This window comes from Somniosus microcephalus, chromosome 2 (assembly GCF_052327205.1).
Source record: "Somniosus microcephalus isolate GS21.2 chromosome 2, FLI_Smic_1.0, whole genome shotgun sequence".
Classification (NCBI taxonomy): Eukaryota; Metazoa; Chordata; class Chondrichthyes; order Squaliformes; family Somniosidae; genus Somniosus; species Somniosus microcephalus.
In genome coordinates, this window is record NC_140988.1 from 270488243 (window position 1) to 270509051 (window position 20809).

Sequence of the window (20809 nt, forward strand, 5' to 3'; positions counted from 1 at the left end):
GAAGAAGAAGAGACTGCTGAATCCTAGACCTGTTTTATTAAGGGAAATAAGTGGGTGTTCTTGATCTTTTGGATACTACATCTCCAATATGACCTCTGATTAATGTTGATTTACATTGGCCTTTGTTCTTGGTATGCAGATTGAGAAATGATCTGTTGATTATTACATCATGTTGCATATGATTTCAAAACATGCTGTGTTAGTGCTGCAACTTAAATTTTGTGAAGTTTTTCTTTAGATGTTGCTGGTCTCCCTTTCTCCCCCCCCCCCCCCCCTTTTTATGTATCTTCCCACACCCCAAGATATAGTTTCACAGGAGCAGACAACTCTCCAGTACCTCATTGAAATGACCTTCATGTGTGAGCCGGGTATTCAATCCTTGGTTGGGGGGGAAAGAGATACCATAGCTGAAGCCAACCCTATTCTTGCCACACATGCCTTTCTCAACAGGAACAGGAATCCTCCCCTCCTTCCTCCACCCACCACATATTCCAAGCTGAGAGTTGCTGAGGATGATTGTTGTGTTCCAACTGCTTTGCTGGCTGAGATTCATTGAACTCTGTAGATCAGGAATCAAACTAGGAACTGTAGTCTGTATGGCTTGGTATTCTACTTAGTCACAAACTACTAGGAGGCCTAGCAGATCCTTTGAATGCTCATTTTTGGTAAATTTATCTGTGCGTTGAAATGTCTGTCATTTTAGAAAGTTTGTTTTGATTTTATTTGCAGGCACAATTTCAGTCTTCTATTTAATTATACTGGTAACACTGAAGGCAGCACAACAAGGATTTCACTTGCAGTTCCATTGGTTTGAACCTGAAAACAATTTTGTACCAGGTAATGTATCCAATAATTGCACATTCCACTTTATTGTCTTGTCTTGTGTATCGAGTGACATATCAAACTATTCAGATATTTTCTTTTAATTTGAAGAACTTATCTATGAAACGGTCCATTTGAGAAACTTGCCTTTTGAGTTGATTCCTCTTAATTTCAAGTTAGATTCTGATTTTTTAAAAAAGACTCTTCAACCCATTTGATATTATCCTTCCAACATTGAAAAACTTCCTGATGTCTGTCAATTTTTTCCTTCACAACCCTTTTCTACCTTGGCATATCTGGAAGTATCATTACAAGTTAACTTTGTTCTGTCAAGTATCTTGGCTTATTTTTTTTTTTTTAAAGTATACAAGTCTCCTCAGAAGGGACCTTATCAAGTCATTTATTGTAGCTTTCCTTATGACACCAGACATCAGCCTTGCAATTAGATTGCTTCTACTCTAAGTGTAGCCCAACTTCTGAGGATTTGAACTCAATTGATCTTGACTATATAATCCAGCATCTTATGTTCTGTTTATTGTGGATACCAACTGTTTGGACACGGTGAGTGATGAATCAACTAATATCCTTGGGTCTCTTCAGCTTCACCATGGGAAATTCTATCCCACTCACTGAAGCACCTAGAATCACAGCACAGAAGGAGGCCATTCAGCCCAGTGCTAGCTCTTTGAAAGAGCTATACAATTAGTCCCACTTCACATGTACTTCATAGCTTGTATTTGCCTGCAAGTAAAAAATATTACATAGATTGTTTTGAACTTAATTTGCCACTTTTTTTAGCAAAATGTTAGCTGCAGCTTCTGAATCCATAGCCTTTTCCTCCTGTGGAGGAGATTGGGGGGGGAAGGGCAAAATGAGGGAAAGTGTAACTACTTGCATTCAGACTGCATTTCAGGTCATCTGTGTATACCAGGAATAGGGAGCTGGGGCTAACATAGTACACTGAGTATATTTTGTATAATGAAGAGGATTGCATAATATCTAATTCTGTCACTATACAAAAATTAAAAATGTTTCCCCATACGCAACACGTGTTTCAAACCCAAATAAATGGATTTTTTTTTAATGGGGTGGGGGGGAAGAGAGAAAGAACGGAGGTTAATGGATTATCACACTCCTTTCATCCGTAGGCTTTGAGTTTGAACCCATCTTACACAATTATACTTGATTCTCTTTCTTCTCTTTCCCCCACCCCCCCCCCCCCCCCAACTCTCCATATCGATGCAGTGAATTATTAGCTTCTGCTGACAAACCTTTTCTTCTTTCACCAGTTACTAATCCATCTCTTACTCTTGATACCCACTGACCTTGGTTTGTAAAGGATTCCTGTGGTCATGTCAGTCTGGTTCTGTTGTTACCACGCTCCCCTCTTAGTCAGAAGGTCATTCATTCATGGCTTCAAGCCCCACTCCAAGATTTGAGTATGTAATCTAGGCTGATGCTTCAATACAGTATTTAGGATGCATTACTGGTTTCACATGAGACCAAGGCTTTGTCTTCCTGGATGTAAAAGATATTGTGGCACTATTCAAAGAGGAATAGAGAGTTCTTCTGATTTTGCGACCAGCGCCCTGAGGGGGCAAAAATCTGGCAGATGGAGTATAATGTGGGAAAATGCGAGGTTATCCACTTTGGTAGGAAAAATAAAAAAGCAAATTATTATTTAAATGGGGAGAGATTCAAAATGCTGAGATAGTGTGATCTGGGGGTCCTTGTACATGAATCACAAAGTTAGCATGCAGGTACAGCAAGTAATTAGGAAGGCAAATGGAGTGTTGGCCTTTATTGCAAAGGGAATGGAGTATAAAAGTAGGGAAGTCCTGTTACAACTGTACAGGGTATTGGTGAGACCACACCTGGAGTACTGCGTACAGTTTTGGTCTCCTTATTTAAGGAAGGATATACTTGCATTGGAGGCAGTTCAGAGAAGGTTCACGAGGTTGATTCTGGAGATGAAGGGGTTGTCTTATGAAGAAAGGTTGAGCAGGTTGGGCCTATACTCATTGGAGTTTAGAAGACTGAGAGGGGATCTTATTGAAATATATAAGATTCTGAAGGGGCTTGACAGGGTAGATGCAGAGAGGATGTTTCCCCTCATGGGGGAATCTAGAACTCGGGGGCATAATTTCAGAATAAGGGGGCAGCCTTTTAAAATCAGAAATGAGGAGGAATTTCTTCTGAGGGTCATTATCTTTGGAATTTTCTTCCCCAGAGAACTGTGGAGGCTGAGTCATTGAATATATTTAAGGTGGAGATAGACAGATTTTTGAAAGGTAAGGGAGTCGAGGGTTATGGGGAGCAGGCAGGGAAGTGGAGTTGAGGCCAAGATCAGATCAGCCATGATCTTATTGAATGGCGGAGCAGGTTCGAGGGGCCAAATGACCTGCTCCTGCTCCTACGCCTTATGTTCTTATGTCTTATGTTCTTCTCCCCTCAACCAAATATTGCCCAAAACAGATTACTGTAATTGGTCATTCATCTCATTTATTATTTTTGAGACCTTTGTTTGCAAATTGACTGTCATGTTTGTCCACATAACTGTCACGACACTTGAAAAGTAATTATATGGTTGTGAAACATTTTGGGACATCCGAAGAATGGATTGAGGCATTTTATAGTTTTTTCCTTTTGTATTTTATTGCAGATTAGAGAAATGGAAAATGAATACTTATGCTTTCTACTTGTGCTGGTTTATTTTGTGTTGGGAGGATTGCATAATATCTAATTCTGCCACTATTTATGCACAACAAATTAAAATATTTCCACACACGTGTTTCCAACCCAATTAAATTTACTTTTTTTAAATGCGGTGGGGGGAGCGAGAGAACTGGGAGGTTTAATGGATTACCACACTCCTTTCATCCGCAGGCTTTAAGTTTGAACCCAGCCTAATTGGAAGGCAGGAAATGTGCCAGCCATAAGGGTCCTACATGAAATTAGTTTTGGAGGCAGTGGCCCAGGTTTTATTGAGCATGGCCATCAGGACAAAATTACCTACAAATGCTCTGCTTGAGACGTTCTAAGAGTGATTGCTATAAATGGTGGAGGAGGGAGAAAGAGGGGGAAATTCATCTGATGCAGTAAGATATTTGAAGGCACATTATTTGGTCAGTGTAGAGGTACTTCACCCTAATTCTGATGCTTCAAAAATGGAACTTTCAGCATTGATCTCACTTATCTCAACTTTAAAGCTCAATAAACTGTAAAATGTTGTGAAGCAATTGAGTTGCACACTTATCACTTCCTGGAATCCATTATAGCTCTTGCTGTGACCAGGAATTTATAGAAATGGAGGGGGGTGGTGGTGTATGTAGGGTGCTAGCACCTCTTCAGGAACACCGCTTCCAATAATTATTTTTCAAGTAGTGAATTTTATTCCTGAACCGGGGATGTGACTGAGCTGAAGTATTCTACATGTTAATAATTGTGAAATAGTCTAACTGGGAAAATAACAGTAACTATCATCTGGCACAGTCAATGTGGATTCAAGTTCTTCAAAAAGAAATGGACTAGCTGCTGATTCAACAGTTGGTTGAGGAATATGGATTTGTTTCTAAGGCAGGACAGTGTGAACCTAAATGAATGAGATGGGTTAAATGGCTTTTCCCCTTTCAGTGAATTATGCGAGGGGGCCCTCCGAGTAACACATCAATAGAATTTGTGCAGACTGACATTCAGACTTTGGCTTGCTATTCTAGGGGTTTTCATCAAAGTAGAAAGCCTTTACAGTAAATAACCAGTTCTTTAAAATTATCTTTTTTAATATTGGCCGGTTTTGTTGTGTTCCCTTTTAAACTGTTCTTTCCTAATGATTCCTTTTGAAAGTACATAAATTCTATTCCTTTAGGTTTGTTTGAGAGTCCTTCCTAAGTAGGTGGCTGACTATATAGGACACACATTGTTGCCAACTTGACAAATCCCCAGTCCCTTTTCAACTTGGCAATTGAACATAACTAAAATGATTAAAAACTTGACTGCAAGGACTGACACGACTGACCAAAGCCCATTCCAAACAACAACAAACTTGCTTTTATATAGCACCTTTAACTTTGTAAAGCACCTTGAAATGCTTTCCAGAGAGTGGAAAATAACCAGGAACAGATGACCAGCCTGTTGGGAGAGTTAGGAGAGATGATTGAAAAAGTGGAGAGGCAGTGGGGTTCAGGGAGGGAGTTCCAGAGACTTTGGCTGAGATGGCTGAAGGTTGTGCTATCAGTGGTGGGGACTGGGGTGTTGAATGAACAGAAGGCCATAATCAAAGGACCAAAGGATATAGGAGGAAATGTAAAGCTGGAGGACCTTGCAAAGGTAGGATTGGCAAGCTGATAGGAATTCGAAGATGAGTGAAAATATTTCAACAACAACTTGTATTTATATAGCACCTTTAACATAGTGAAATGTCCCAAGGTGCTTCACAGGAGTATTACAAGATAAAAATTTGACACTTAGCCACATAAGGAGAAATTAGGGCAGATGACCAAAAGCTTGATAAGAGATAGGTTTTAAGGAGCGTCGTAAAAGAGGAAAAAGAGCCAGAAAGGTTTAGGGAGGGAATTCCAGAGCTTAGGACCTAGACAGCTGAAGGCACGGCCACCAATGGTTGAGCGATTTATAATCCGGGTTGCTCAAGAGGGCAGAATTAGAGGAGCGCAGATATCTCGTGGGGCGGAGGGTGAGTGCGGTTTGTGGGGCTGGAGATTAGAGATGGGGAGGGGCGAGGCCATGGAAGGATTTGAAAACAAGGATGAGAATTTTGAAATCGAGGCATTGCTTAACCGGGAGCCAATGTAGGTCAGTGAACCCAGGGGTGATGGGTGAACGAGACTTGGTGTGAGTTAGGACACTGGCAGCGAGTTTTGATGACCAAGTTTACTTGGGGTAGAACGTGGGAGACCAGCCAGGATTGTGTTGGAATAGTCAAGGCTACAAGTAACAAAGGCATGGATGAGGGTTTCAGCAGCGGATGAGCTGAGGTGGGTGGAGACGTGCGATGTTAAGGAGGTGGAAATAGACAGTCTTTAGTTATGGCGTGGATATGTGGTGGGAAGCTCATTTCGGGGTCAGATATGACACCAAGTTTGCGAACGGTGTGGCTCCGCCTCACGGATGTTGGGGAGAGGGATGGATTCAGTGGCTGGGGAACAGAATTTGTGGCGGGAACCAAAAACAATGGCTTTGGTCTTCCCAATATTTAATTAGGGAAAACTCCTGCTCATCCACTACTGGATGTCGGAAAAGCAGTCTGACAGTTTAGAGACCGTGGAGGGGTCGAGAGAAGTGGTCTGGGTGTCGTCGCTAACAATGCGGGAGCAGGAAGAGAAGCCATTGCAGGTGATTCTCTGGCTATGATTAGACAGATAAGAATGGAACCAGGCAAGTGGAGAGGAGTTGGAGGAGGATGGAGTGGTCAACTGTTGTCAAAGGCTGCAGACAAGTCGAGAAGGATGAGGAGGGATAGTTTACCTTTGTCACCAACACATGGGATGTCATTTGTGACTGAGAGCCATTTCGGTACTGTGGCAGGAGCGGAAACCTGATTTGGAGGGATTCAAACATGGAGTTGCGGCAAAGATGGGGACAGATTTGGGAGGCGACAACACGTGCAAGGACTTTGGCGAGGGAAGGGAGGTTGGAGATGGGGTGGTAGTTTGCAAGGACAGAGGAGTCGAGGGTTGTTTTTTGAGAGGGGTGGTGACGGCAGACGGACAGTGCCTGAGGAGAGAGAACCATTAACAATCTCATTTAACAGGGGAGCTAGAAAAGGAAGTTGGGTGGTCAGCAGTTTGGTGGGAATAGGATCGAGGGAGCAGGAAGTAGGTCTCATGGACATCATGAGGGGAGATCGGAGAGAAACTGGAGAAAGATGCAAGGCTAGGGAACCTTGGAGGAAGTTTAGCCCGGTGGGCTAGGGGAAGGAAGGGATGTGGCAGAGGCAGCTGAATGGACGGTCTCAATCTTCGAGACCAAGAAGTCCATGAGCTCCTCCCACTTGTTGGTGAGGATGGAAGAGACGGGAGATGGGTTTAAGAAGATGGTTCGCAGCAGAGAATAGAAGCCGGGGTTATCTTTGCATTCCAGAGTGATTCTGGAATAGTGAGCAATTTTGGCAGACGAGAGCAGGACCCGATAATTCTTCGTGGTCCAGCCAGATCTGGCGGTGAATGGCTAAACCAGTTGCCTGCCCTATCCGTTCAAGTCTGTGTCCCTTGGACTTAAGGGAGCGAAGATGACTGAAGGTGGTGGTGAGGGTGTGGTTGAGCAGATCAGTTGCTGCAGAAATGTCGTAATGAATGGAGGGCCAAAGAATAGACAGTTGGGATTTGGTAAATGCAGTTGTAAGAGAGTTGGGAGAGTTTTTTTCCCTTGCAGTCAGAATCGGGGGAATTTATAATGGGGAACAAAGAAATGGCGGACCAATTAAATCCATACTTTGGTTCTGTCTTCACAAAGGACGACACAAATAACCTCCCAGAGATGTCGGGGAACATAGGGTCTAATGAGAGGGAGGGACTGAATGAAATCAGTATTTGATGGGAAATGGTGTTAGGGAAATTGACATAATTGAAGGCCGATAAATCCCCAGGGCCTGATAATCTACATCCTAGGGTACTTAAGGAAGTGGCCCTAGAAATAGTAGATGCATTACTGGTCGTCTTCCAAAATTCTATAGACTCTGGAACAGTTCCCATGGATTGGAGGGTAGCTAATGTAACCCCACTATTTAATAAAGGTGGTAGAGAGAAAACGGGGAATTACAGACCGGTAAGCCTGACATCGGTAGTGGGGAAAATGCTCGAGTCCATTATAAAAGATGTAATAGCAGAGCACTTGGAAAACAATGACAGGATTGGACAAAGTCAACATGGATTTACAAAAGGTAAATCGTGCTTGACTAATCTACTGGAATTTTTTGAGGATGTAACTGGTAGAATAGATAAGGGAGAGCCAGTGGATGTGGTGTCTTGGACTTTCAGAAGGCTTTCGATAAGGTCCCGCATAAGAGATTGGCGTGCAAAGTTAAAGCACATGGGATTGGGGGTAAGGTACTGACTTGGATAGAGAACTGGTTGGCAGACAGGAAGCAAAGAGTTGGAATAAACGGGTCTTTCTCCGAGTGGCAGTACCGCAGGGATCGGCGCTAGGACCCCAGCTATTCACAATATATATTGATGATCTAGATGAGGGAACTAGATGCAATATCTCCAAGTTTGCGGACAACACAAAGCTGGGTAGGCGTGTGTGCTATGAGGAGGATGCAGAGAAACTCCAGTATGATTTGGACAGGTTGGGTGATTGGGCAGATGCAGTATAATGTGGATAAATGCGAGGTTATCCATTTTGGTGGCAAAAACAGGAAGACAGATTATTATCTGCAACGGCAATGGATTGGGAGAAGGGGAAGTGCAACGAGACCTGGGTGTCCTTGTGCACCAGTCACTGAAGGTAAGCATGCAGGTGCATTGTTGGTCTTCATAGCGAGAGGATTCGAGTACAGGAACAAGGATGTCTTGCTGCAGTTGTACAGGGCCTTGTTGAGACCACACCTTGAGTATTGTGTGCAGTTTTGGTCGCCTTATCTGAGGAAGGATGTTCTTGCCATGGAGGGAGTGCAGTGAAGATTCACCAGACTGATACCTGGGATGGCAGGAATGACATGAGGAGAGATTGGGTCGATTGGGCTTATATTTACTAGAGTTTAGAAGAATGAGAGGGGATCTCATTGAAACTTATAAAATTCTAACAGGACTAGGCAGACTAGATGCAGGAAGGATGTTCCCGATGGCCGGGGAGTCCAGAACCAGGGGTCACAGTCTAAGGATAAGGGGTAAGCCATTTAGGACTGAGATGAGGAGGAATTTCTTCACCCAGAGAGTGGTGAACCTGTGGAATTCCCTACCACAGAAGGCAGTTTAGAGGGCTGCGCGGTTGACGGCCGGCCGCTGCCGCTCCCCCGCTCTGTCTCGGGCCAAGCGGTTGTCAGGCCCGGCCCAAGTGAGCCCCAACTCGCCTCCCGCTCCGGCGGGCCGCCGCAGCTGGCAAAAGCAGGGGGAAAAATGGCGGCAACGTTTCGGCAGGCTGCAGGATTAGGTCCCGCCCGTGATGCACCGATTGGTCAACCATCACGTCACTCAACGCTAATGAGCGGTAGGATTGGTCAACCGCTAATGAGCGGATTTTTGAACGTTTTTTGTATAGTGTGCGAACAATTTTTGTCTGACCAAAAAGTAAATACGCCTATAACACTCCCCTGATCATCAGCTTTCTTTTGATATAACATGTGTAGGTACGCTCTAACTTTTTTTATATATATATATATAGATATAGATATTCAAGAAGGCGTTAGATATATTTCTTAAGGCTAAAGGGATATGGGGAGAAAGCAGGGACGGTACTGAATTTAGATGATCAGCCATGATCGCATTAAATGGTGGAACAGGCTCAAGGGGCCGAATGGCCTGCTCCTATCTTCTATGTTTCTATGTCATGTTTCTTGTCCGACATCCAGTATTGGCTGAACAAAAATTTCCTCCAATTAAATATTAGGAAGATCAAAGCCATGGTCTTGGGCTCTGCTACAAACTCTGTTCCCTAGCCGCCGATTCCATCCCCTTCCCTATCCAGTTTGAGACTGAACCAGACTCTTTGCAATCTCGACATCCTATTTGACCCTGAGCGGAGCTTCCAACCCCATATCCTCCCCATCAGCAAGACCGCCTACATTCGCCTCCGTAATATTGTCTGTTCTTGCCCCTGCCTCAGCCCATCTGCTGCTGAAACCCTCATCCATGCTTTTGTTACCTCCAGACCGACTATTCCAATGCTCTCGTGGCCGGCCTCCCATCTTTCACCCTCCATAAACTTGAGCTCATCCAAAACTCTGCTGCCCCTTTTTCCTAACTCGCATCAAGTCCCGTTCACCCATCACCCCTGTGCTCACTGATCTACATTGGTTCTTGGTCCAGGAACAACACAACTTATTTTCTCTTAGTGTGACCCTGAAGTGGTTTCTGCACAAAATGCAAGTTCATGTGTTCCAGGTAAATTAAAGGAGCTTAAGAAAACTCATTGGGTGCTGATTACGTAGCCGGTGAAGTTCTGTTTTTGTATTTCTTTTCCAGAATTCAGATTATCTTTCCCACATTTGACTGGAGTTCTTGCACTTGCTTTCTTCATTCACAACTGTGTCATCACCCTGTTGAAGAATAACCAACACCAAGAAAATAATGTAAGTTATAACCACAGGAAGAGGCTCATCAGTTGATCTGCACACCATTCACGGTATAATAGTATTTAACTTGGCTCTTCAGCTACATAAGCTGTAGTCTGATTTAGGTATATAGAATTTCTTTGCCATCTCCTTTTGGCCAGGGATGGTGTATAATGGAGAAGCCGCTGCTTTTAAGTTTCTACCTATCTCCAGTGAGCTGATGAGAATGAAAAGATGACCTAGTGCTTCAAGTTTTCATTCCCTCTTTGGGGAGAGCCCCTGGATCAATTCCCCTACAGCTACATCTTAACCGCTTTTAGAAAGACTCTCTGCAGTTCTTCTACATGGCAAATTGTTCCAGGCTCCTAATAATGACAGGCCATTAAAGATTCTTCTTGGCCACTCTTGGTATTGTTAACAATCCTACCAAACTTTAATTATTACGAGGACCAAGAAAAACAAAATCTAAAGGTGTACTGGATTAATTTACTGTGAACTCTTTGCTTTGTAAGTTTTCAGGTTGTTGGGTCATGTAGAACTTTAGAAGTAAGCAGAAATATTTGAAGAGCTGCCCCATTTTGTATGAGGAACTGGTTGCTTTTGCCACTGTTATCTGTATGGGTGGGCTGAGAAGTCTGATTTCCCCCTCCCTCACTGTAACCAAAAGTGCCGAGAAGGCCTCTTGCCCCCCACCCCATCCCCACCTAAGGGGAGTCTTGCTGGCTGTCACTTTTCTGACCACACTGCTGTCTTTGACAGATTTTACTTTGATTTTGAAGAGTCTGGTAGCCAGTCCTAAGGATTCCAGAAATGTTACTTTTGGGGTTTCTGCCAAATGCACGAGACCTGTAGATCAGAAGCTGGCATTACTAACGTAATCCTAAACCTTTACAGGGCTGCCGCTGGTCTCCTGCAAAGTATATATTTATAATGGTGCAGTGTTGCAGGATTGCCTTCGGGTGTCGGGCTTTTACCATCTTGTTTTTTTTTAACATGGTTTGGTTCCAATAGAACTGAAGTTAATAGTCTGCAGGATACTGTGCTCCTGTGTTCTGATCACACTTCCCCAGTTAGCTATTTTGTTTGTGTATATGTGGAATTGCATATTCATGTGTTGTCACTCATACAAGATTTTGTTATGCTTTAATCTTAATTTCCTGTTGCTACTTATTTCTCTCTTTTTTCAAAGTCTCCATCCTCCTTGTAAATCTCTGTACAGTACTTCATATCACTCCTTATCCGCCTCTTCTCCCTCCCATGGTACTGTCTTCCAATTCTGCTAAATTGAAACTAAACTAAAAAGTGGCTTCTAGGGGATATAGACAGGCTAAGTGAGTGGGCAAGAACATGGTAACTGGACTATAATGTGGAAAATGTGAAGTTATCCGCTTTGGTAGGAAAAATAGAAAAGCAGAGTATTTTATTAAATGGTGAGATTAGGAAATGTTGGCGTTCAGAGGGACCTGGGTGTCCGTGTACACTAATCACCGAAAGTTAACATGCAGGGAAAGCAAGAGGATTTGAGTACAGGAAACTTCGCGATATCCGGCACTGACGGGACCGGCGTGATGCCGATCTATGAAAACTTCTGGACAGACCAGTGCTAATGTTGAAGGATATGGAGGTTTTCATCTCCGTATCTGACAACAAACACTGTTGCTTAGCAACAGCTTGTAAACAGTCGGCCTGTACCTTGGAAGCGTCTTTGTAGCTTAGCAACAGCTTCAGAGAGGCTTTCCAGAGACTGACTGACTTTTTAAAAAAAAAAATGCTAGGAAAGGAAAAGAAAAAAAACCTAACAAAACGGCTGCTGATTTCTGCCATTAGATCGAGGCTTCCGGCCATACAACCTCCGGATAAACCAAAGTTTCCTGTATAAGAGTAAAGTTGTCGTACTGCAATTATATAGGGCCCTGGTGAGACCACACCTGTAGTATTGTGTACAGTTTTTGTCTCCTTACCTCAGGAAGGACATACTTGCCATACATGGAGTGCAACAAAGGTTCACCAGACTGATTCCTGGGATGGAGGGATTGTCCTATGAGGAGAGATTGAGTAGACTAGGCCTATATTCTCTAGAGTTTAGAAGAATGAGAAGTGATCTCATTGAAATATACAAAATTCTTATAGGGCTTGACAGGCTAGATGCTGGGAGGATAGTTTCTCTGGCTGGGGAGTCTAGAACCAGGGGTCACAATCTCAGAATAAGGGGTTGGCCATTTAGGACTGAGGAGGAGAAATTTCTTCACTGAGGGTAGTGAATCTTTGGAATTCTCTACCCCAGAGAGCTGTGGAGGCTCAGTCGTTGAGTATATTAAAGACCGAGATCGATAGATTTTTGGATATTAAGGGAATCGAGGATTATGGGGATAGTTCAGGAAAGTTGAGTTGAGGTAGAAGATCAGCCATGATCTTATTGAATGGCGGCGCAGGCTCAAGGGGCCGAATGGCCTACTCCTCCTATTTCTTATGTCCTTGAACACTGGGGGAGGAATTTTAACCCCCAAAAATGGGCTGGTTTGGGTCAGGGATGAGCGGTTAAAGTGGTAGAAATCTGAATCCCAACCCACCCACTTCCGGTTTTAATGGGGGCGTGAGCAGCCAACCTGCTCCCAGGAGGCGAGTTGGAACTTTAAATGTTATAATGAGGCTGCGTGCCTATTTGGAAGCACCATTTTATATTTAACTCTGGGCAGCTGGGTTTCTCAGACCTGAGGCAGGCTGGCAGCTAAAGGAAGGTGAGGACTGCTGGATCCAGGAGCTAAGTGCTTTTCAACTTAACTTCTGGATCCAGCATCCCTCCCTCGCCAATCCCCTGGCCGCTCTTTTCCCCCCCACCCCACCCCCGCTGATCCGGGGCCTTCCAAACCCTGCTTTCAGTTCCCTGGTCGTGGTGCCGCAGGCCTTACCCGCCTGACAGCCAGCCATTCAATTTGGCTGGCTGTGCTGGAGGGGGGGGGGGGGGGGGGGTTGCAAGCAGACAAAAAATGTTAAATAAAAACAGAAAATGCTGGAGATTGGTCAGGCAGCATCTGTGAAGAGAGAAAGTTAACAGTTCAGGTTGATGACCTTTTGTCAGAACTGGAAAAAAGCAGGAAATGGAAGAGATTTTTAAGCAAGTGTCGGGGCTGGGAAAGGGGGGTGGGGATGAAGAACAAAAGGGAAGGCCTGTGATAGGATAGAAGGCAGAAGAGGTTAAGAGATATTCAAGGCAAAAGGAGATGGTAATGGGACAGGTTAAGAAACAAAGGATGGCTCTAGATGCAGTGTAAATTGCGCTGGCAGAATGAAAGACAGCTGCCATGTGGGAGAGAAGAAAAGACACAAACAAAAGGTGTGGATAAAAAATATATACAGGGTAGGGGCCGAGGTTATGATCTGAAATTGTTGAACTCTGTTGAGCCCAGAAGGCTATAAAGTGCCTAATCGAAAGATGAGGTGCTGTTCCTCGAGCTTACGCTGAGCTTCAGTGGAACAATGCAAGAGGCCGAGGGCGGTGAGGTCAGAGTGGGAGTGGAGCAGTGAATTAAAGTGACAGGCGACCCGAAGCTCGGGGGTCCCCCTTATGGACTGAACGGAGGTGTTCCGCAAAGCGGTCACCCAATCTACGTTTGGTCTCCCCAATCTAGAGGAGACCACATCGTGAGCAGCGAATACAGTATACTAGATTGCAAGAAGTACAAGTAAATCGCTGTTTCACCTGGAAGGGGTGTTTGGGGCCCTGGACAGTGGGAAGGGGGGAGGTATAAGGGCATGTGTTGCATCTCCTGCGCTTGCACGGGAAGGTGTTGGGGGTGATAGAGGAGTGGACCAGGGTGTCTCGGAGGGAGCGGTCCCTTCGGAATGCTGGAAGGGGAGGTGAGGGGAAGATGTTTTTAGTGGTGGGATCACACTGGAGGTGGCGGAGGATGATGCGTTGAATGTGGAGGCTGGTGAGGATGAAAGGTGAGGACAAGGGGAACTCTATCGTGGTTCCGGGAGGGAGGGGCAGGGGTGAGGGCAGAAGTGCGGGAGATAGAAGGGACACGGTCGAGGGCCGTGTCGACCACACTAGCGGGGATTCCTCGGTTGTCACCAAAAATACCAAGGTAAAGAAAAATGTTAATCAGGCCTGCCATTAAATTCAGCAGGACATGAGGGAAACCTGTTCTCCCAGGTTTCCTGACTGTAATCCAACCACCCCCCCCCCCCCCCCCCCCGACTCCCTACCTGCCTTCAAGTTTAAAATGCCCCCACCCCCAACTTTGCTCGGTACTGCCATACTGTAGACCCTGAAGCCCTCGTCCCAATATTTCTAGGCACTCTTGCTTCCGCCAGATCCCATCACTCCCTCCCGATGCTCTGATTCCAGACCATCCTACACTACCACTCTTCATTACTGCTACCTGGAATATTTTCCATACCATATCCTCTGCATCCTGGGCTCACTTTTAATCTTGTACTTAAAAAAAAAAAAAAAAAAAAACAAACAAACTACATAGTTTAACCACTACATAGGTTAACCACTACATAGGTTAACCGGTTCACCTAACATATAATAATCAATGCTGCTGATTTGCAGCTCTGATGCAAATCTGAACGTAATCATACAATTTGTCACCAAAAATACCACAAGCATACCCATAATACTAAGAATAAGTAAAATTGCAATTTATTACAATCACTGTAAATCAGTAGCTCAAATAAATATACTGTGCATTACATGGTGTAAAAAAGCATTTCTTTCGACTCACCTGAGGAAAACTGCAGGGGATCTGGATACCAATGTAGAACCTTATTAGGACATGCTTCCCAGTTTAACAAGGGTCAACTGCAGTGCTGCAATATGAAAAATTGAAATAAAACAACAAATGATGCCAAATGTCCACTTTCTAAAACTAAGAATGTAAACATCTATACTGTTCTTATCCAAATTGAGTTCATTCCAAATGTTGCATTTGAGAAGCTTCTTTCGAGAAAACCTTTTTGTGAAATTATTTGCTAACTGCTGTCTAAACATTGTATCACAAAAGCATAAATAAAATTACCATTTAAATCCCAGAACACAACTGACTGTGGTAGTGTTAGTAAGGCAGTATAGGAAGAGGAAAGTTGCAAGTCAGATGAAAATGACACAGCCAAAGGCTCACCATTATTCTCTCGTGACAGTCAGCACATTTACAAAGTCTAACCTATCGGTGTTGAAAAAATAAAATATCAACATAGGAACAGGAGTAGGCCATTCAGCCCCTCAAGCCTGTTCTGCCATTTGGTGAGAGCATGGCTGATCTGCGACCTAACTCCATATACCCGCCTTTGGCCCATATCCCTTAATACCTTTTGGTTAACGAAAATTTATCAATCTCTGATTTAAAATTAACAATTGATCTAGCATCAATTGCTGTTTGCGGAAGAGAGTTCCAAACTTCTACCAACCTGTGTGTAGAAGTGTTTCCTAATTTCACTCCTGAAGGGTCTGGCTCAAATTTTTAGACTATGCTCCATAATCCTAGAATCCCCAGCCAGCGGAAATAGTTTCTCTCTATCTACCCTATCTGTTCCTCTTAATATCTTAAACTTCCATCAAATCACACAATAACCTTCTAAAATCTAGGGAATACAACCCTAATTTATGTAATATCTCCTCGTAATTTAAATCCTGGAGTCTGGGTATCATTCTGGTAAGCCTACGCTGCACTCCCTCCAAGGCCATTATATCCTTCCTAAGGTGTGGTGCCCAGAACTGCTCACAGTACTCCAGGTGTGGTCTAACCAGGGTTTTGTATAGCTGCAGCATAACTTCTACCCCCTTGTATTCAAGACCTCTAGATATAAAGTTTTTGCCCTGCTAAAGATCAAAAGTGTCTTTAGAACATTCCAGCCAGATTGATCCCAATGAACAGACCACCTTTAGGGCACTGTTCCCTCTAAGGTGCGCTCCTGCGCGGCCATGCATGTGTTCCAGAGCTCGCGTGCACTTCAGTTAAAATGCCGCGCAGAGAACTGGACAGTAGCTGGGGCGGGGAGGGGCCCAATACGCAATGGCCCCGGGAATCCAAAATAACAGAAAATGCTGGAAAAACTCAGCAGGTCAGGCAACATCCGTGGAGAGAAATTTGAGTTGATGTTTCGGGTCGAAACCCTTCTTCAAAACTGGAAAGAAAATAAATTGGATCAATTGCAGCTCTTGAAGTGTGTTCTCCGATGGTTGATGGGTTGCTATGTAATGCTGGGAGGGGTTTTCTCCCTTGATCTTTGACATATCAGCGGGACACGGGAGAATCCTCGCACTCTGATTTTTGCCTTTCAGTCTTCCGCGCCGGCTGGCAGGATACCGGAGCTGTATCCAGTTGGGCCACGCTTTCGTCAGCTCCATGCAGTGGGGGGATCTGTTGCTGGGCAGTGGGGGGGAAAATAAAGGATCGAATGGGGGGGGGGGGGGGGCGAGAGTGCGAGCGACTGGGGTAGGAGGGGTGGGCGAGCGAGCGACTGGGGGGGTACGGAGAGAGAGAGAGAGAGAGGGACAGAGAAAAGGGTGAAGGCCCAGAGACGTGTAGTCCATTCCCGGAGACTGAGCGGCAGCTGCACTTTGGAACAACACAGGTGGAGGCACAGCCCATGTACAATGTCTGCTGGAAGGAGGCTAAAGCAAACAAGTTTTAGGCCCCCAGTGAAACAAAAAGGAGAATTTTTTTTTTTTTTTTATAAACAGTTCAGAAAATTGTTTACAGCTGGAGAAAAATATAGGAAAGTGATGTTGAATGTCCCGCGGTAAGTTCCAGTTAAATTTTACCAGGTGTTGTCCCCTAATGTCCCGCGGTAAGTTCCAGTTAAATTTTGCCAGGTGTTGTCCCCTTTTTGAAAGAGTTTATCTGGGTTATTTAAGCCATGTTATGAGAGAGGGGAAAAAGTTTGTGCCCCTGTTTGTACCTCGGTGTGTGAGAGATGGAGGGAACGGCAACAGGAAAAAGAGGAAACAACTTCTCAAACTGATCCCAACTCATCGCCAAGGCTAGGGATAGATAACCTCACCACCGCCTAAGGAAGTTTAACCACTTTATTCACTTTCTTATTTGAGCTCAGGTTGGAATTAGAGTTTAGTTTATTTTTTTTATTGTATGTGACAAGCGCTGAAGAGGGAAAGAGAAACTTGTAGCAACTTCTGTCAAAGCTGCAACGAGACTGAAAGAATTTAATGATTTTTAATGAACTTTTCATAAAAAATGAGCGTTAACACTTTTTTCCCCCTAAGTTTCGAATATGATTTTGGAAGAAACAGAAACAATAATCAATTTTCCCCTCATTGAAACAAGTTTCAACCAGGTCTTACAGTCCAAATGCTTTTAAAGAAGTTCTGAAATGCTTAAAATATTTTGAAGTTGATATTTCTCAATATTTGATTTTGAATGATCGACTGAAGTGAGTTGCTTTACACAAACATGGAACCATGCTGTTGAGGGGGAGGGCAGATAGAAACATAGAAGATAGGAGTAGGCCATTCGGCCCCTTGAGCCTGTTCTGCCATTTAATGAGATCATGGCTGATCATCCAAATTCAGCACCCTGTCCCTGCCTTCTCCGCATATCCCTTGACTCCTTTAGCCTTAAGAAATATATCTAACTCCTTCTTGAATATATTTAATGAATTGGCCTCAACTGCCTTCTATGGTAGAGAATTCCACAGGTTCACCACTCTCCGGGTGAAGAAATTCCTCCTCATCTCGGTCCTAAATGACTTACCCCTTATCCTTAGACTGTGACCCCTGGTTCTGGACTCCCCCGCCATCAGGAACACCCTTCCTGCGTCTGTCTAGTCATAGACATAGAAGATAGGAGCAGGAGTAGGCCATTCGGCCCCTCGAACCTGCTCCGCCATTCAATGCGATCATGGCTGATCATCCAAGTTCAGTACCCGGTACCGGCTTTCTCCCCATACCCCTTGATCCCTTTAGCCTTAAGAAATATATCCAACTTCTTGAACTCATCCTGTTAGAATTTTATAAGTTTCAATGAGATCCCCTCTCATTCTTCTAAACTCTAGCGAATATAAGCCTAATCGACCCAATCTCTCCTCATATGTCATTCCTGCATTCCCAGGTATCAGTCTGGTAAATCTTCGCTGCAGTCTCTCCATGGCAAGAACATCCTTCCTCCGGTAAGGTGACCAACACTGCACACAATACTCCAAGGTGTGGTCTCACCAAGGCCCTGTACAACTGCAGCAAGACATCCTTGCTCCTGTACTCGAATCCTGTCGCTATGAAGGCCAACGTACCATTTGCCTTCTTAACCGCCTGCTGCACTTGCATGCTTGCCTTCAGCGACTGGTGCACAAGGACACCCAGGTTTTGTTGCACTTCCCCTTTTCCCAATCTATTGCCGTTCAGATAATCTGTCTTCCTGTTTTTGCCATTAAAGTGGATAACCTCACATTTATCCACATTATACTGCATCTGCCCAATCACCCAACCTGTCCAAATCATACTGGAGTTTCTCTGCATCCTCCTCACAGCACACACGTCCACCCAGCTTTGTGTCGTCTGTAAACTTGGCGATATTACATCTAGTATCCAAGACAGTACCTTACCCCCAATCCCGTGTGCTTTAACTTTGCACGCTGATCTCTTATGCGGGACCTTATCGCAAGCCTTCTGAAAGTCCAAATACACCACATCCACTGGTTCTCCCTTATCTATTCTACCACTTACATCCCCTCAAAATTCCAGTAGATTAGTCGAGCACGATTTACTTTTTGTAAATCCATGTTGACTTTGTCCGATCCTGTCACTGTTTTCCAAGTGCTCTGCTATTACATCTTTTATAATGGACTCTCGCATTTTCCCCACTACCGATGTCAGACTTACCAGTCTATAATTCCCTGTTTTCTCTCTACCACCTTTTTTAAATAGTGGGGTTACATTAGGAGGATTTGTAGGAGTTACATATTACTTTTTATTGACTTAAAAAAAAATGACTAAGGCCTAGAAATTCGGTATAGCCGCGATTGGGGCGCTAGTCCTGGCGATGCGCAAAGTTTAGCGCTAGGCGCAATTTAGCGCCACCTAGCGCGATATTGGGTTGCAGCGCCCCTAAAGGTGATTGCGGCGCTAAATCAGGCAGTGCACGCTACTCTTAGGGCGCTAACCCGGCGGCGCAACCCAATTTCGCGGCGGCGGGGCGCAGTGAGGGTGCTGTCAATAATCACACTCCCTGAGACACACTGGTGCCGGCCAGCTCTTAAAGGGGCGGGTCAATTGGCATCACCAGACACACTCACTGCCTTGTAGGCCTTCAAAGCGGTGGGAGCCTACCTGTGGCGCACCAGCCTAGCAAGACATGGAAAGGGTGAGGCAGAGGGCGGAACGCCTCACTGATGGGGCATTGGATGCTTTGGTTGGCGCAGTGGAATCAAGGCCAAGGAAGATGGTCGGAATGTGATTTATGTTTTGGACAGTCTCCCGGGTGTGAGAGGCAAGTTGCCATAGCTTTCTCATGTTTGAAGGAACCACATTTTGTGTAATGAAACACTTTTTTCATTTACAATGGGCATGCCTTCTATTTACATGCATCTTGCCCTTCACAGGCTTGGGGGGTATCAGACCGGTTCCATTCCTGTTCTTGGAATGGCAGCAAGCATTCCATGAGAGGGGCCTAGAAGCTACTTCTGATCAGCCTCTGACGCGCAGCCTGAGAAAAGCCGCTCGCGTAGAAGTTTAGGCCAGCAGGCATCTTCTCGGCCACCGACCGAGATGTCCGGCACCTTATCTGAGGCTGCAGATCTGGCTGAAGCAGCTGGCACAGCTCAGTCACCACCTCCTTTCTAAATCGCAGCCTTCTGACACATTGCTCCTCCGGCATGTTCATGTAGGAAAACTGCTGTCGGAAAACCCTGCCAGCGTATGGTCTGCTGTGGCGACGTCTGTTGGCCCTCCTCCGTCTGGCCATGTCCGCCTCCCTCTCCCAGCGTCTCCGTGCCCTTTCCAGATGATTCAGCAGCAGGATGTTCCCCTCCAATGCAGCCCCCATAATAAGTGCCCACAGGAAGGTTCCTCGTTGTCAAGGCTCACCAACAGCAAGGTGATGGTCAGAAGGCTGAAGATCGTCTGCCTGCGCTGGCTCAGTGGTCAAATGGCTGTGTGCAGCTCAGCAACTCTTTGTAGCTCTCGAGGAAGTTGTGCTCCAAAAATGGCTGCCGCTTTTAAACCACACCAGTCCCCTTTAAATAACGCTCCTCCAGCCCGAGAGTGACTTGGTAAGGTCCAGGTAAGCTGTCACTATTAGCGCCAGGCGCTACGGAGGGGGGCGCCACTGAATTTCCGGTCCGGGGCGCCCAAAAGGCGTTGCACACTCAAATGACGTCATAATCAGCCTGCGCCCATGAGCGGGCGCTAAGATTTAGCGCCGGCACTAAATGCATGCTCAATATGGGGCTAGGTGCCTTGCGCCCGCTCGGAAATTGGCTCGCACCCCACTTCTCGGCCTCTTTAGGCGTTAATCGGTGGCGCTAACAACCGAATTTCTCCCCCTAAGACTTTTAGAAAGGGACCCAAAAAGGGGGAAAAACACAAACCATTTTATTTTGTCTCGTTCTATAGCCCTAACAAGTCCCAGGAATAATGTAAATATAGATTTATTCTTAAATGTTTAGTGGAGTGTTAATAGTAACAAGGGTTATGTAATGATGTATAAAAATGGCTGGAAGCTACCTTAGAAGAAACTACTATTTGTTTATTGAGAAACACACAAAATACTTCGATTAAACTGATAATGTACAATTTTGATT

At 44.9% G+C, this 20809-nt stretch overlaps 1 protein-coding gene across 4 annotated transcripts in view; it reads left to right on the forward strand.

Annotated features, from left to right (window-relative positions):
* Window positions 1-20809, forward strand: part of slc38a9 (solute carrier family 38 member 9) — a 68341-nt gene that overhangs the window by 34286 nt on the left and 13246 nt on the right. For all 4 annotated transcript variants that reach the window (XM_085972096.1, XM_085972068.1, XM_085972078.1 and 1 more), the window contains 2 exons: window positions 730-837; window positions 9960-10066. In XM_085972096.1, the coding sequence (XP_085828222.1) occupies window positions 730-837; window positions 9960-10066 (215 nt within the window). The remainder of the gene's footprint in view (window positions 1-729; window positions 838-9959; window positions 10067-20809) is intronic.